This window comes from Astyanax mexicanus, chromosome 8, assembly GCF_023375975.1.
Source record: "Astyanax mexicanus isolate ESR-SI-001 chromosome 8, AstMex3_surface, whole genome shotgun sequence".
Classification (NCBI taxonomy): Eukaryota; Metazoa; Chordata; class Actinopteri; order Characiformes; family Acestrorhamphidae; genus Astyanax; species Astyanax mexicanus.
In genome coordinates this window covers 48,343,962-48,360,896 of record NC_064415.1, presented here as the reverse complement: position 1 = coordinate 48,360,896, position 16,935 = coordinate 48,343,962, and the positions used below count along the sequence as shown (strand labels likewise).

The following is a 16,935-nucleotide window of genomic DNA, read 5'->3' as shown; positions in this document are numbered from 1 at the left end:
TAAAGTAATGGATTGTTCAGCAGTTAACTGTTGTAACAGACCCTCAGGAAAACGTTCTCTCCAGTGGATAATTTCCCTCCATCAATTCATTAGTATTCATACTTTGTTCTTTTCCCTAATTTTAGTATCTAGCTTAGGTTTTTAACTTAGCGTTAGGTACTCAACGCTATGGCTAACTAATTAACTAGGTTAGTCAACTTGCGCACGCAAGATGGCAGCTTCCATTTTGGTCATATTTTGGCTTCAAAACATCATAATGAGAGTGAATGGGGATGGCCTGTCCATACTTATATACAGTCTATGAGCGAGACCAGCGTTTGTCTCTCTTCTTTGACGGTTCTGTTCCGCACGCCGCTCCACAGCGCCCTCTAGCGGTGTGGCGGTATGAGAGAAACACATACAGGTTCAAGTTCACCCCGCGGTATAGACCGTTTCAGAGAAAAATTCATGAGCGCAGGAAGTGACGTAGCTGTTCCTAGGACACTTCCGTTCAGCAGTAAACAGCGTTCAAAACAGTGGACGTAACTTTTTCATTTAACATGAATGCAAACTTTACCTAATCTGAGAGTCACAAACATTGAAAATCAGGTCAAATTGTTCTTTAAACAAGTAAACTATGGAGGACCAAAAATTACATAAGTAAAAATTAATACACATATAAATGTATAAATATATAAATGAATAAATAAATTAATGTTGAAATTAATAAATATGTAAATAAATGCACATAAAAATGAATAAATAAATAAATATATAAATAAGTAAATACATGCACAAATAATTGTATAGGTAAATAAATTAATAAATAAATACGTTTCTTAGTTATATATTTATTTATTCATTTATATGTGCATTTATTTATGTAAACATTTATTTATTTATTCATTTATTTATTTCAACATTTATTTATTTATTTATACTTATGTCATTTTTGGTCCTCCTTAGTAAACACGCCTGCTTTCGTTTTTCACACTGCTAACCTGCCTACAGTTACAGTGTCAGCTCACAACTTCTCCCTCCTTCTTATCTGTAAATCATGCAGAGTACGTGTTGGATAGCGTTTGACTTGCTCCAACCTCACCATACACTATAGTGATGCTTCTCTACAACAGGAACAAATATTCCCAACTTTTCCACTGAGAAAGTAATTATATGCGCCCAAACTGCGGTGCGCTTTTACTGCCTCTCTGGTGTAAACACACTCCGTTTCAACAAGGTAGTGATACACATCTGGGTAGGTCACCTCTGGCAAGATTTTTAAATCAAAAGGAAAAAAACTTCCCTCTTAAATCCTTATCAAAAGAATCAGGAAAAGAGGTTTGATCACTTTTTACAAATTTCTGACTATATGTTTGCTCTGTTTTCGGGAGACTTGCGAAATAGGCGCTCTTATTTTGACAGCTGTATACTTGAAAATAGCGCCACCGGAAGCGTGGAAGGAACAGACATGCGCAGTAGCTTTGTTATTGTTTTCCTCATTAAAATGATCTATAACGAACCGGTATTCTGCCCAGCACTAATATCAACCCTGTTTCATCACAGCTCATTTAATCCACACGCTGAGTGAATCAGGTGAAAGCTGTGTGGTGCTGTAGAGTTAGAGAACCCTCAGCAGTGCAGATCTCACACTGTTACTCCTCACCCTCTGTTTTATGAGAGGGTGCTTGTGATGGTGTGGTTGAAAGAGCAGAAGATAGCCTCGTCCCTCAGAGAACGCCGCTGTGTGACAGATCACCCGTCTACCTGCACAATGCCGCCATTGTTACTGAGTGAAATGAGCATTTCCTGCTGTATTGTACTGAACTCTGTATCAAATCCCGGCACCTGCTCCAGGCCCTGCCGCTACAGCGCTCACACAGCCAGGAGATTTCATCTCTCCTCAGCCACTGAGTCACTCCAGAGCCGAGCGCGTACGTGCGTGTGTGTGTGTGTGTATGTGTGTGTGAGACACAGCGAGGTCAGAACTCGGCAGCCTTTAATAAACAGGGCACTTTTAGGCATATGTACTGTACTGTACGCGTGTATGTACTGTAATAGGGTTGCAGTATAAAGTTCCTCAGGGGGACGTCAGTGAAAAATAAAACTCACTGATAAAACTCTTGTATCCGGCAAGAGTTCTCCTGCAATTAAAAAAACAGGAGGATCAGTGAGTTTTTTAAAGGCTTTCTCGGTCACATAACATTTCGTTCAGTCGCTCCTCCATTTCCACTCGCTGTTGTGTTTTTAACATGGATTTCCATGGAAACGCGCTTGCAAAGTGCAATTACAGTGTGTGGCAGTGGATAAATAGCTATTTTATTAAACGCCAAGGAGACAAACCTCAGATATGTGCGTCCAGGCGGGACTAAAATTACCTTATGACCACGAAGTTCAGCAAAAACAGTAGGTAATTCTGCCTCAGAGAATGTCTGAGAAAAAAAACAACATACACACTCAATCAGGACGGAAATTAAATTACACAGGACCCCCCATAAAAGAGAAAATGATCCCAGAACCCCCTGAGAAATTAATCAAGAAGAAGAACAAAAGAAGAACAAAAAGAAGAACAAGAAGATGATGAAGAAGAAAAACAAGAATAAGTACAAGCAGATAAAGAAGAAGATGAAGAAGCTGAAGAACGATAAGAAGAACAAGAAGATGAAGAAGAACAAGAAGAAGAACAAGACGCACAAGAAGATAAAGAAGAAGATGAAGAAGCTGAAGAACGAGAAGAAGAACAAGAAGATGAAGAAGAAAAACAAGAAGAAGAACAAGACGCACAAGAAGATAAAGAAGAAGATGAAGAAGCTGAAGAACGAGAAGAAGAACAAGAAGATGAAGAAGAAAAACAAGAAGAACAAGAAGATGCACAAGAAGATAAAGAAGAAGATGAAGAAGCTGAAGAACGAGAAGAAGAACAAGAAGATGAACAAGAAGATAAAGAGGGAGACGAAGAAGCTGAAGAACGAGAAGAAGAACAAGAAGATGAAGACGAAGAACAGGAAGATGAAGAACGAGAAGAAGATCAAGTAGAAGAAGAAAAAGAACGAGAAGAACAAGTAGAACAAGAAGAAGAAGAAGATGAAGACGAAGAACGAGAAGAAGAACAAGTAGAACAAGAAGAACAAGTACTAGAAGATGAAGACGAAGAACAAGTAGAACAAGAAGAACAAGAACAAGAAGATGAAGACGAAGAACGAGAAGAAGAACAAGTAGAACAAGAAGATGAAGACGAAGAACGAGAAGAAGATCAAGTAGAAGAACAAGAAGATGAAGAAGAACAACAAGAAGAACAAGAACAAGAAGATGAAGAAGAAGACAAAGAACGAGAAGAAGAACAAGTAGAAGGACAAGATGAAGAAGAAGATTAAGAACAAGAAGAACAAGAAACTAGCATAATTAATATGGATGCAACACATTATACTGCACATTAGTGATCAGACAAATTACCAACACAGTGATATAATACAGTGCCTTGCAAAAGTATTCATACCCTTTGAACTTTTGAACGGAAATGCATTTTATTGGGATTTTAAGTGATAGACCAACACAAGGTAAAACAGCAAAGGTTCATCTGTATCTTCTATATTTAATGTTTTGCCTGATTATTTGTCCTGTGATCATGTTTCTGTAAAGCTACTTTGTGACAACACCAGTTGTAAAAAGCGCTATACAAATAAATTTGATTTTATCAAAGAAAAAATCTGAAAAGTGTTCCTGGATGTGCTGAACAATAGCTGCTGCTTTTCCTTCACGCTGTGAAGCTCCAGCTCATCCCAATTAAATCACCTCAAATCACCATCTCAGTTTATCAGGTTTAGATCAGGAGAATAATGTGGAGAACAAACACTTTTTGTGTCTCTTAAGTGGTTGCATGTCTTTAATAGGGGTGTGCCATATCGTATTGTACGTGATAATACCGCCAACATTTTTCTATATCGTGAGCGTTATTATACTCTATAATATCGTGTCATATCACCCACCCCTAATTATCACATCAGGGTTCTACTTTTATGCTGTTTTTAGCAAAAGAAAAATTTACACTGTTCTCATTTTCCTTTTTATATCTACTAGAGACAGATTATATCTGTCCAGTATCATTTAACTTACTTTATTCCTGGATATATGGAGATATGTAGAAAGTAGAGCTGGGCGAAAAATCGAGTTTATCGATTAATTCGAATGTACAGTTAAGGACGATGTTTTTTTTTTTATTAAAATCGATTTTTTTCTGAGTTTTAATTTTCACCACCGACGCTCCCCTGAGCTTAGCCCCGCCCCTCTCTCCCTCCCTCCTTGTTCATTTGTTGGAGTTCATTTGTATCATTTCTAACATTTAGAGTGTTTTTTACTCTTTTTTTTTTTCTCTCACAATGTTAATCCTTTACAGCTTCAAAAACATCTATTATGCAAATTAGGCGATGACGCCATTTAGCGACTTCTAGCAACTCTTAGGAGATTTTAGTAGAGGAAAAAAAAATATTTAAATCGAAAATCGGATTTAAAAAAAAATAATAATCAAAGAATTATTTTTTGGGCCATATCGCCCAGCTCTAGTAGAACGCATTATTAGTACCATGACATTCTGGATCATTTACTTCTGTTACAAATCTGAGTCATTTTGGTATTTTTTTTTAAATCTCAGTTAAGGGTTTGCCATAGTATCGTTATCGCGAAAATACCATGAAATATCGTGATATTATTTTAGGGCCATATCACACACCCCTAGTCTTTAATATTGATCTACAATGTAGAAAATAAATAAAATTAAGAAAAACGTTAAATTAAAAGCTGCTCAAACATGTGACTGGTACTGTATGTGTATATATATATATATATATATATATATATATATATATATATATATATATATATATATTTGTTTGCGCGTGTGTGTGTGTGTGTGTGTGTGTGTGTGTGTGTGTGTGTGTGTGTGTGTGAGAGAGACTTGGAGAAAGTGTGTGTTTATACAATTGCACTACTTGTCCTTGCCATACGTTTTGTATTGTTTTGCGCGGGTGGGCATGTTTTACTGTTGTTTGCTCTCTCTCTAACACACACACACACACACACACACAGTACATGCTTGCAGTGGAGTGTGTTGTAGCCCTAGGCAAACCCCAGGCATCTTCCCATGACTCCCCTCAGTGGCCGTCTTTAACTCAGTTTGTGTGTTTGGTGCTGCTGAAGCACAGCGCTGTCACTCAGCATTTATTCTACTGTGAAAGTCGACAGCATAGCTCAGCCTGTGTTACTATGCCAGCCCTGTACAGCCTGAATCTTTCAGCTGGAAAACTGTTAAACTGATGCAGAGAGTGATGAGTGATGCTAAATACCTATTTTACTACATTTTTTCACGTAGAGCCTAAAAAATTTACTCGCAATTTGTTAGCTTATGCTCTCTGTCCACAAAAATGCTTCTTTTAGCAATTTTTGGCAAAGTATCCTATGGTTGTTGAACGTTCACAGTAGGGTTGGGCGGTATTGAGGTTTTTCATACCGCTATACCGTCGTCAGATTATATGGCGGTAAACGGTATTACCGGCGGGCTTTTAAATAGCAGGATACTTTGATTTTTATTTATCAGCCCGGACGCGACCCGGCCCGAGGAAAGTAATAGAAAATCTCGGGTGGAGTCCAGGCTCCAGGAAATAGTCTGTGATGTTGTCATCTAAAATTTTTATACTATTTTTATTTTATATAAAGCTGTGGCCTGATAATCACCATATAGCTAAGTAACAAAGTATTACTGTTAACGAAAACGAACAAAATAAGTAAAACTGAAAGTGAAAGTTCTCCATAACTGAAACTAATAAAAACAGTAATTAAAAGAAAAAACTAAAACAAACTGAAATTGCAGATTGAAACCCCTCATTTTCGTGTTTGTTAATTTAGTTATAAGCGCTGTTTCCACTACAGCAGTTTAACAGCGGGTGGTGGTGTGCCGTTTCTGCTCGCAAAGCCGAGCCGGATTCTGCGGGGGTCAGATTTTAGCAGCGCTCTGCAGAGCGCCTCGCGGTCCACGGAATTACTTATATTTATAGCGCTCGAGCTAGCTGCGAAATACTGACAGAAAAACCCTGAGGAAACTGCAGAATTCTGTATGGGATTAAAAACCTGTTTTGTAGAGAAACAGGAGATGAGGAATATTTGAGAAGCAGCTGTAACTTTACCTGTGAGTAACTCATACACCAGAACACCCCACGCTGCAGGATAAACTGATAAATCTGATCATTTCGGTGGTTGGTAAGTTGTTAGGGATTTATTGTCACTTCAGCACAAATGTGGCTATTTGTGGCGATAATTTTGGTGAAAATTAGTGAAACCTGTAGAGTTTATTGAGTTTTTGCTGTATGATCTCCTCACTGAGAATCCCCACCCCATAACCAATCAGGAAGCTCCAACTGCTTACCCCTCCCACTGCTCTTTCATTGTGGATGCGCAGAATGTCTTAAACGTCGGTTTTTCAAAGTTCAGGTTTGGCACGTCACGTGGTTAATATACCGTCACTATTTTACAATACCGTCACCATATTTAAATACCGTGGTATACCGAAATACCGTCATACCACCCAACCCTAGTTAACAGCGTCCCTAGTTAAATCCTCAGCCAGGCATCACCCATCAGTGGGATCTCCAGCTAGGAAAATCTGTTAGCATTTCTGCTAAACTAGCTGACCCAGGCTGTTAGCATCAAGGCTAATGTTAACACAATCACACTACATACTGCTGTTGTCTTACTGTTGCTTTACAGTAATGCACAGTGCACTTATTTACTTATTTAGTTAATGTGTTTGTTTTAAACTGCACACAATACTTTACTGTCATGTTATTTTCCACAGACTCCCAGTTTTAAGCAATTACTTATCTGCTTCCTATCTGTCCATTATTCATACTCTATATATAACTTAAATATTTAGCTTAATATATCTCTAGTTTAAAGTATGTTTATACTCTATAATTTATGTTGTCTAGTTCTTCTAGGCTTTCTAACTTTTTCTCATAGCTTGTGTGTCAGTGGAGGATTGTATAGTTTAACTGCCTGTTTACTGTACACATGACAATAAATATCTAAATATAAATATCTAAATATAAATATCTAAATATAAATATCTAAATATATATATCTAAATATAAATATCTAAATATAAATATCTAAATATAAATATCTAAATATAAATATCTAAGTATATCCCACTGTTTGGGGCTTCATAATTTAGATGTAAATAACCTACAGCATACAATACAATATAATACAGGGCTGTTTCAAGACATTTGCAACTCCTTCAAGCAAAATGGACTTTAGCTTTTAGACAAAAACAAATTGGACTTTAGCTTTTAATCAAACAATTTTAGACTTTAGCTTTTAGTCAAAAGTTTTTGGACTTCATTTTTTACTTCAAGTAGATTTTCGACTTCATCTTTAAGCTAAAGGATTTTGGACTTTAGCTTTTAACCAAACATTTTTGGACTTTAACTTTTAGTTTAAAGCTTTTAGCCAAAAGTTTTGGACTTTAGCTTTTAGTCAAATGTTTTTGGACTTCAGCTTTTAGTTTAAAGTTTTTGGACTTCAGCTTTAAGCTAAAGGATTTTTTGACTTTAGCTTTTAGCCAAAAGTTTTTGGACTTTAACTTTTAACCAAACATTTTTGGACTTTAACTTTTAGTCAAATGTTTTTGGACTTCAGCTTTTAGCCAAAGATTTTGGACTTCAGCTTTTAGCCAAAGATTTTGGACTTCAGCTTTTAGTTAAAAGTTTTTGGACTTTAACTTTTAACCAAACATTTTTGGACTTTAACTTTTAGTCAAATGTTTTTGGACTTCAGCTTTTAGCCAAAGATTTTGGACTTCAGCTTTTAGTTAAAAGTTTTTAGACTTTAACTTTTAGTCAAATGTTTTTGGACTTCAGCTTTTAGCCAAAAGTTAACAGCATAGCAACCACTCTTCACAGTTTTCAGACAGAAACAGCTTAGCAACCACTTACATTTTTCAATGTTATTAGCATGCTTTTCCAAGCCAACTTAAAGTTCGTTATCGTTATACATTTCTGATTGATATTTAGAGGGAATTCAGCTTTAAAAAAACACCATAAGCTAATGTTTGCTTAGTACACAAACCTAAACGTATAGCTTAACGTGCCAGATTTAGCATTTTGCATTATGCCACCTTCTTTAAAACTGAAGTTAAGAAAGTTATACTACTGTTATGTCATGTTAAAAAAAATGTCACAGAATTTAAAGGGGCACTTACACAGGTTATTTTTGCATTCTGATCATAATTAGTCATTGTCTGGGAAATTGCTTGGTTTACTTGCCTTGTTGCAACAAGCCTGAAGATACATATAACTAGCAAACAGCAAGACTTACCAGACTTACCCTGATCTAAATCTCAGCATGTTTAAGTGAAGCACAGGATGAATCAGGATGAATCAGGATGAATCAGGGTCAGGTGGAAGATCAGATATCATTTTAAAAGTTGGATTCCCCAATGGGAGGGTTGGATCTCTCCCGGTTCACTCGAGCAGGACAGAATTCTGTCAGATTGGAACGCCGGAGCTGACGGGCTCATCCCACTGAGGGGCTTAACCCCAGAGACACACAGCAAAACATTTCAGCTCTTTTGCATCACATCTATTCTTTCACTCTCTTTCGTTTTGAATGATGGAGTTTGAAGCTCATGACATCCCAAATCCAGGCTGACCTGATTTAGCTCAGACTGAAAGAGTCTGTATATGAATGTGAGCATTTAGTGATCAGCATGTGAACTTAAAGCTAAGCTTTTAGAGTAGAGAGGTCGGCATAGAATGGTCAGACTGGTTGGAGCTGACAAAAAGGCTACAGTAGCTCAGATAACTACATTTGGTTCACTTTTTCTCTCATCTAGGAACAGGAAGCTGCAGTGGCTCTCAGCAGAGGGTAACCAAACTTTGGCCAGGTGAAGACTAGAGAATCTTAGCCTGGTGTAAACAATAAAAGCTGTGAATAATCCCCCGAGCAAAACATTTCACATTGTGCATCACGTCTCTTTGTTCAGACTTTGTTTTACATGATGGAGTTTGAAGCATTGATGGCCTTACGTCTCAAACCCAACCTGTTTTAATAATGATGTCATGATCTTAAAACACAGTTTTAAATATTTTATTATTTATTATTATTAAGGCCTGTGATGTGATGGAAACTTCATGGGCCCTATTTTAGCGATCTATAGGTAAGCTGTTAACTTCTCACTATGCTATCACATGCAAGAAAATCTGCTTCTTTGTGCTCTGAAGATGCATGTGAAGGTCATTTATGGGAACAGCAGTGTTGTTTTATTTTTTATTCTGTTTATTGTTGATGTAAAAGTTGGGTTTGTGCACTGCTGCCTGTCCTTGTGTGTGTAACAAGCGGGGGTGTATGTGAATTGAGATTGCGTAGCTAAGATTTAGTTGAAACCATCACTGTTTTCTACTGCCAAGATAGCAAAACGCCAGAAATTTATCCGAACACACCTTAATTTCAGAACTCCACGCCCATCAGCTTAGATATCTTCTTAAACTCCATCACTATTTAAATGGTACAGGCACAATGTGTAAAAATAGACTGTTGGTGGGGTGTAAGATAGCAATATGCATTGATGGGGCCCCATGTCTCTGTTCTGAGCTTCAAAACTGCTGACCATAGTAACATACTTAAACTATTTAAACAGTTCAGTGTAATCAACATGTTATAAACTTTTAGCAAGTAATCCAGCTCAGAAAAAACAGTTAGCATCTTTAACTAGGGTGAGTCTAACTGTTGTCCAAGCATTACATTAAACCCACAATTCTAGACTTAAAAAAATAGATTAGCCTGTTAGCATCTGAAATCAGAAATGATGAATGACACTGATCTCCATTTTTCTTTCAGGCTACCATATGCAGGATATTTTGGAGGAGTCTCTGGCTTAAGCAAAAAGCAGTTTCTTAAAATCAACGGCTTCCCCAACGAGTACTGGGGCTGGGGAGGGGAGGACGACGACATCTACAACAGGTAAGACCAGAGTACTAGTACTAATCTCAAATCTGATGTAGTCTTATATCTGATCTGGGTATATTTAAACGACAATGTTAGTTTATTTTTGTTTTTTAAGTATTAACATATGACCTTGTGGTCTTTGGTGACATGTGGATACAGGCCACCAGCATTAACTAATGTCATGTCAACTGTTAGAATGGGGAATGTGTGATCTCTGTGATTTTGAGTGTGGTATGATTGTTGGTATCAGAAGGGCTGGTGTGAATATATCTAGATTTCCATAGATTTTTAGCTGAAGAACCATTAGAAATAAGCAGAATGTTTTTTTCAGTTTTAAGAGAAAACACCTCATAGATAAGAGAGGTCAGCAGAGAATGGTCAGACTGGATGGAGCCGATAGAAAGGCTACAGTAGCTCAGATAAGCACTCTCCTTCCGGCTCTCTCTACCTCACTTCCTGCATTTATATACAGCAGAGCTTTGATACACAGCATTGCCGGGGTCAGAGGGCAGGGTGGAGTTTTGCTCTGCCATCACTGCTGAAAAGAATTCTAACATTAGAGGAAACACTGCAATAGGACTCCAGTAATTGTTTGGTATTTGGTCTTTTTGATTATTATGTTTTATAATAGTTGCCAAATACTTGTTACATCCCTTATTTGTTAAGCAGTGCTTTTGGTAGGTTCACTGTTATTCTAGGCTCTGTTTCTGTTGCTGCAGCAGGATTGGTAATTGTGGTTCCAGCAGACAGATTAAGGGCACTCTCAGGTTAATTCAGCGAGAGGAAATTGTTAGAGTGTCAACATGAGGCCCTTTTTCAACAAGCTAAACATGGAAACCATTAGCACTCAGTCAGCCCTGTTGACCTCATCATGATTTCAGACCCTCCAACCCAGACAACGCTCTGTCAGCACATGATTTCAGACACCTGATGTTTATTTTTGAGTATGTGTGATTATTTTGAGCTACAGTACGGGCGTGCAGCCTTAAAAACACACAGGAGTAATCATGCGTTATTAAGAAGAATAGAATCGTTCTTCCTCTTTGGCTGATCTTCAGCTTCTGTGTGGAGCTTCGCTGCTCTTGTAGCACCACCTGCAGACACACGCTGCTCTCCGGTGTAGAGTGACTTGCTTCGGAGTGCATGGAGGTGAACAGATGGTCTGTGTGACTTCTAGTTACAGTACATTTGATTACATTATGATTTTGACTTCAGTAAAGAAGTGCAAAAATTCATTTCTTAGTCATTTCTTACACAGCTCAATTCCATCTTTCAGGTATTGTTAGTGTGCTCTTAGTGTTGTCACATGCAGCTTATACAGCTTTAACATCCCTAAAATTAGCTTGTCTTGCTTTTACTAACTTAGAACCTGACTTGAGACCTGCCTTTACTGACGTGGGTTTGTACGTGAGACTTGCCTTTACTGATTTGGGCTTGACTTGAGTTTTGCCTTTACTTTCTCTAGTTTGTACATTAATCTTGCCTGTACTGATGTTGGTTTGTGAACAAGACTTGCCTTTACTGGCTTGGGGCTTGGCGTGAGACCTGTCTTTTCTGATGTGGGTTTGTATCTGAGTCTTGCCTTTACTAACGTGGGTTTGTACGTGAGACTTGCCTTAACTGATGTGGGTTTGTACGTGAGACTTGCCTTTACTGACTTGGAGCTTAACTTGAGACCGGTCTTTACTGACGTGGGTTTGTACGTAAGACTTGCCTTTACTGACGTGGGTTTGTACGTAAGACTTGCCTTTACAGATGTGGGTTTGTAAATAAGCCTTTACTGGTCTGGCGCTTGACCTGAGTTTTGCCTTTACTTTCTCAAGTTTGTACTTTAATCTTGCCTTTACTGGCCTGAGGGTTGATTTCAGACCCGCCTTTACTGACTTGAGGCTTGACCTGAGACTTGCCTGTACTGATGTGAGTTTGTTTGTAAGACTTGCCTTTACTGACATGGGTATGTAGATGAGTCTTGCCTTTAGTGACTTTGGACTTGACTTGAGGGTCTGTCTTTACTTGTGTGAATTTGTATGTGAGACTTGCCTTTACTGATTTGGGTATTGACCTGAGTTTTGCCTTTACTTCCTCAAGTTTATTCTTTATTTTGCCTTTACTAGCTTGAGGCTTGACGTGAGACTTGCCTTTACCAACGTAGGTTTGTACGTGAGTCTTGCCTTTACTAACGTGGGTTTGTACGTGAGTCTTGCCTTTACTAACGTGGGTTTGTACGTGAGTCTTGCCTTTACTAACGTGGGTTTGTACGTGAGTCTTGCCTTTACAGACAAAGGTTTGCATGTGAGATTTACCTTTATTGATTTGGAGCTTGACTTGAGACCTGCCGTGGGATTTTCGTGAGATTTACATTTACTGACGTGGGTTTTCATACAAGTTTTGCTTTACTTTCTCAAGTTGGTACATTAGTCTTGCCTTTACTGGAATGGAGCTTGACTTGAGTCTTGCCTTAAGTGACTTAAGACTTGACTTGAGTGAACAGAATTTGTGTGCTCAAGTAATAAATAAAAAATTAATAGTGGTATAAATGTATATGTGCAGTTATAGCCTACAGATAGATAGTTAAACATAATTATGTATTATTTATATGTCAGTTATCAGCTGTGTCTAGCCTAGTCTAGTTGAGACAAACTGTCTCAGGCTTTATACCTGTCATTATGTTTTTTTCTGATTATTGATGTGAAGAAAAAGTGTGAGAAAATAATAAAACAGCTTGTGTTTTTTTTCTTCTGGCTGATTTGAGAGTGTTGTATAAAAGCAGAGCTGGAATAGAGGTAATGCATTAAAGCATCAAGATTTCCCATGAGATCCTCCTCCACCAGGGCTATTTTTACTGCTGAGGATGGAGCAGGGCTTCATGGCGACTGTTTTAACTCGTTATTGAGGAAGCTTTAATTGTGTCTGAGTGAAAGCTACAGCCCACAGGTCTGATCTATATCAGTGATTTCCTCTTTAACATTTCGGGGATGAGCTTTCATTGACCTCAATCATCATCATCTGTGTTATCTGTATCATCATAATTACCCTCATATCTATTATTATCTTCTTCATCATTATCGTCATCTCCATCTCATTTCCACCGTCTTCTGAATCATCTGCATCATCTCCATTATTTTCTCCATCATCTCCACCACCATCATTATCATTATCTCCATCTCTATCATCATTTTCATTGTCTTCATAGCTTTCATCACCATAATTATCATCTTCATCTCCATCTTCTTTTCCATTGTCTTCTTCCATACCATCTGCATCATCTCCATTATCTCCATCATCTTCACCACCATCATCATCATTATCTCCATCATCATCATTTCTATTGTCTTTAATATCATCTACATCATCTTTATTATTACCTCCATTATTTCCATCACCATTATTATTGTCATCCCCATTTTAATCATCTTCATTTCTATTGTCTTCAATATCATCTACATCATCTCTATTATTACCTCCATTATTTCCATCATCACCATCGCAGTCATCTACATCTCCATTTCCATTGTCTTCTATATCATGTGCATCATCTCCATTATTACCTCCATCACCTCCACAATTATAATAAATATATTAATAATAAATTTCAAGAATTTCCCCCCGGGGATCAATAAAGTATCTATCTATCTATCTATCTATCTATCTATCTATCTATCTAATTACCATTATAGTCATCTCCATCATCTTTATTTCCATTGTCTGTATTATCTACATCATCTCCATTATTATCTCCCTTATTTCCATTATCATCATTGTCATCTCCATTTCCATCATCTTCATTTCCATTGTCTTTAATATCATCTGCATCATCTCCATTATTATCTCCATCATCTCCACCAACATCATTATTGTCATCTCCATTTCAATCATCTTCATTTCTATTGTCTTCAATATCATCTTCATCATCTCTATTATTATCTCCATTATTTCCATCACCATCATTATAGTCATCCCTATCTCCATCTTCTTCATTTCTATTGTCTTCAATATCATCTACATCTCTATTATTACCTCCATCACCATAATTATCGTCATCTACATCTTCATTTCCATTTCCATTGTCTTCTATATCATCTGCATCTTCTCCATTATTAACTCCATCACCTCCACCACTACCATTATAATTGTCTTCATCATCTTTATTTCCATTGTCTGTATCATCATCATCTCCATTATTATCTCCATTTTTTCCATTACCATGATTGCCATCTCCATCTCCATCATCTTCATTTCTATTGTCTTCTGTATCATTTGCGTCATCTCCATTGAAATCTATATCATCTCCATCTCCATCATCTTCATCTTCATTTCCATTGTCTATATTATCCTCATAATCACTATTATATTCCTCATTACTTTCAGACTTTTCACTATCATCTTTATATAAATTATTATATATAATCTTAATCATAATCATCATATTTTCATCTGTCACAACACAACATCATCAACATTTTCATCATTATCATAATTATCTCAATCTTCTTAATTATTCCATTATTCCATCCCCTTTATCTCCATACTCTTTATAATTTCTATCATCTCCATCATTTGCATTATCTCTATTGTAATCTCCATCTTTTAGTCATTTCTTTAACAGCAGCGTTATCATTTTCATCATTAGCAATATCATCTCTATATTCCTGATCTCCATCTTCTTCTTTTCCTTCTTTACCATCCACAATATTAATATATATTAATCACTGAGGGAACATGGTAAGCAATGGCACATTAAGGGTGCATGATCTACTGGTCTAGATTATGCAGTGTGACATTGAGGGCATAGAGTCTGCTATGCTAAGGGCGCACAATATGTAATAATACATCATTAAACGTGCAGGATTCACTACACCAAGGGTGCTGGATAGGCAACATCACATTGAGGGTGAATGATCTACTACGCCACGGGTGCAGGATACCCAACACAAGAGTATAGGATCTGTTATACTGAGCCCACAGGATAGGCAATATGACATAGGAATATGATTGCACCAAAACTACTGCTCTAAGGACACAGAATTCGAGGTACATTATTCATTGCGCTAAGACCGCAGGTTCCACAAAGTATAGAATACAGGATCTGCTACACAGAGGCTACAAGCAACTCAAAGTCAAGGCAACAGAATTAACAATGCAGAGGCCACAGGGTACGCTAAGCCGAGGCCACAGGAATCAATACTCCAAGGCTGCAATAGTTATTATACTAAATAAACAATAAACCTCATGTGCACAGACCAGATAATAAATAAAGAAGCATCAAAACAGATGATTTAACACAGTTGCATTTGGTAGCTCTCATCACTGCTTTACTGACTTCTTCTACAGAGACAGGGGAGTTGCCTGGGTATGTAAAGATCCAGGGCTCAGCCCAGTAAATTGTATTCATGTATATAATTATATAAGTTTCCTGATATATCATGTTTAACGTGTAGTTTATTAGCTAATCAGTTGGAGACCAGGGTTAATAAACTCATTTAAACTAAGTATAGTACTAAATTCTGGCTATCCACAACATCCAGCTTCTAGCTAACTAGTTAGCTAAATTAATTTTCTTTATTTAATGTTTACAGTAAGTCCTGCAATCCTAAATTAATAAAAACAATTTAAAAATGAAATATCTATTGGCCTTTTTTCCTCAAACCTTGACTATCTATCTAATCTAGCTAATTCTAAAATTAAGCTAATTGGCTGTCACTGGCTGTTATTTATTAAAGCTCACCTTCCGTCGTTTTTTCTTTCATTTTAAAATGTCTAGTTGTGGTCTCTAGTATGAATGAATGACATGTGAGCCGTTTTTGTAAAAAAAAAAAAAGTGCTCAGGTGTCTCTGTATAGCTCTTTTTTAATGGACTGTTTTAGGGGTGTGTCCAAAATGACCGGATTCCAGCTTTGCTCATGAATATTCATACATGCAAACAGCATGCAAATATCTCTCCTCTGATTGGCTAGGAGCACTGCGACGCCCCTCCACCGCTCTGCCGCTCACTGCCTCCCACCTCCTAACTGATGAGCGGTGATGTTGCGTCGCTTCAGCTCCGCCTCTGGGAGTTTCTCGAGCCAAGGTGGGCTGGTCTGTGAGTTTCTGCCTACGTAGGCAGAAAGATAATTCAAAATTCACCCGTTTTTCGGAGGGGGGGAGGGGGGATTTCTTTGCTTAGCTCCTGCAGACAATGGGGGCTGCAAAACAGTTTAATGTGCAGGTGTACACATTCAACTCGGAGAGACCTACTGTATTCCACAAAAAACAAGAAAAATCGGATTTTCGCGGAAGGTGAGCTTTAAGCACACAGAGGGTTTTCCTACTAGCCCACCGTGCTCCGCAAAAACCAGCAAGCCGATTGGCTGTTTCTCCTGAAAGGCAGAACTTTATTCTTAAACTTGCTCCGTGATTAGCGTAAAGATTTGTTTTCGTTCACACAGTGCTCAGTGGCCTGTCTCCGCATTAGTAATACGGCTGAGCCGAGCGAAACGATTCGGGGCTAATGGAAAATTGTTCGGGGCTAAAGCCCCAGAAGCCCAGGCCAGGCTACGCCCCTGTTCAGTGACCCTCTGTAACATAGTGATGTACATCTGGCTGAAGCTGTTATTATTTCTCTATCATGTCTGGTAAGATAGCTTCTATGAAGTGGTTAGTTGTAGACGTCTCCAGATTTTCAGAGTGGCCAAGAGTAGTCAGAATCAGACTCGGGAGAGTTCAGCCTCTTTCAGCACTTCAGTCCCCATCACTCTCTCCTCCTCTAACCACTCTCTCCCCCTCTCTACCACTCTCTACCACTCTCCCTCTCTACCACTCTCTCCACACCACTTTCCCTTCAGAAGACTCCAGTCTGACAGCCCAGGGTTAAGAATCAAGTTCATCTGTCATTCCGAGCAGCATCTCCACTTCTGAAAAGCCTGTGCCCTCCACTCCCCCAGCCCAGCTGCCACCTGCTCCTGCCAGCTCAGCCCTGTTATCAGT

At 38.0% G+C, this 16,935-nt stretch overlaps 1 protein-coding gene across 1 annotated transcript in view; it reads left to right on the top strand.

The window, feature by feature from the left end:
• Positions 1–16,935, top strand: part of b4galt2 (UDP-Gal:betaGlcNAc beta 1,4- galactosyltransferase, polypeptide 2) — a 263,725-nt gene that overhangs the window by 205,336 nt on the left and 41,454 nt on the right. The window contains exon 5 of the mRNA XM_007229297.4: positions 9,865–9,987. Within this exon, the coding sequence (XP_007229359.2) occupies positions 9,865–9,987 (123 nt within the window). The remainder of the gene's footprint in view (positions 1–9,864; positions 9,988–16,935) is intronic.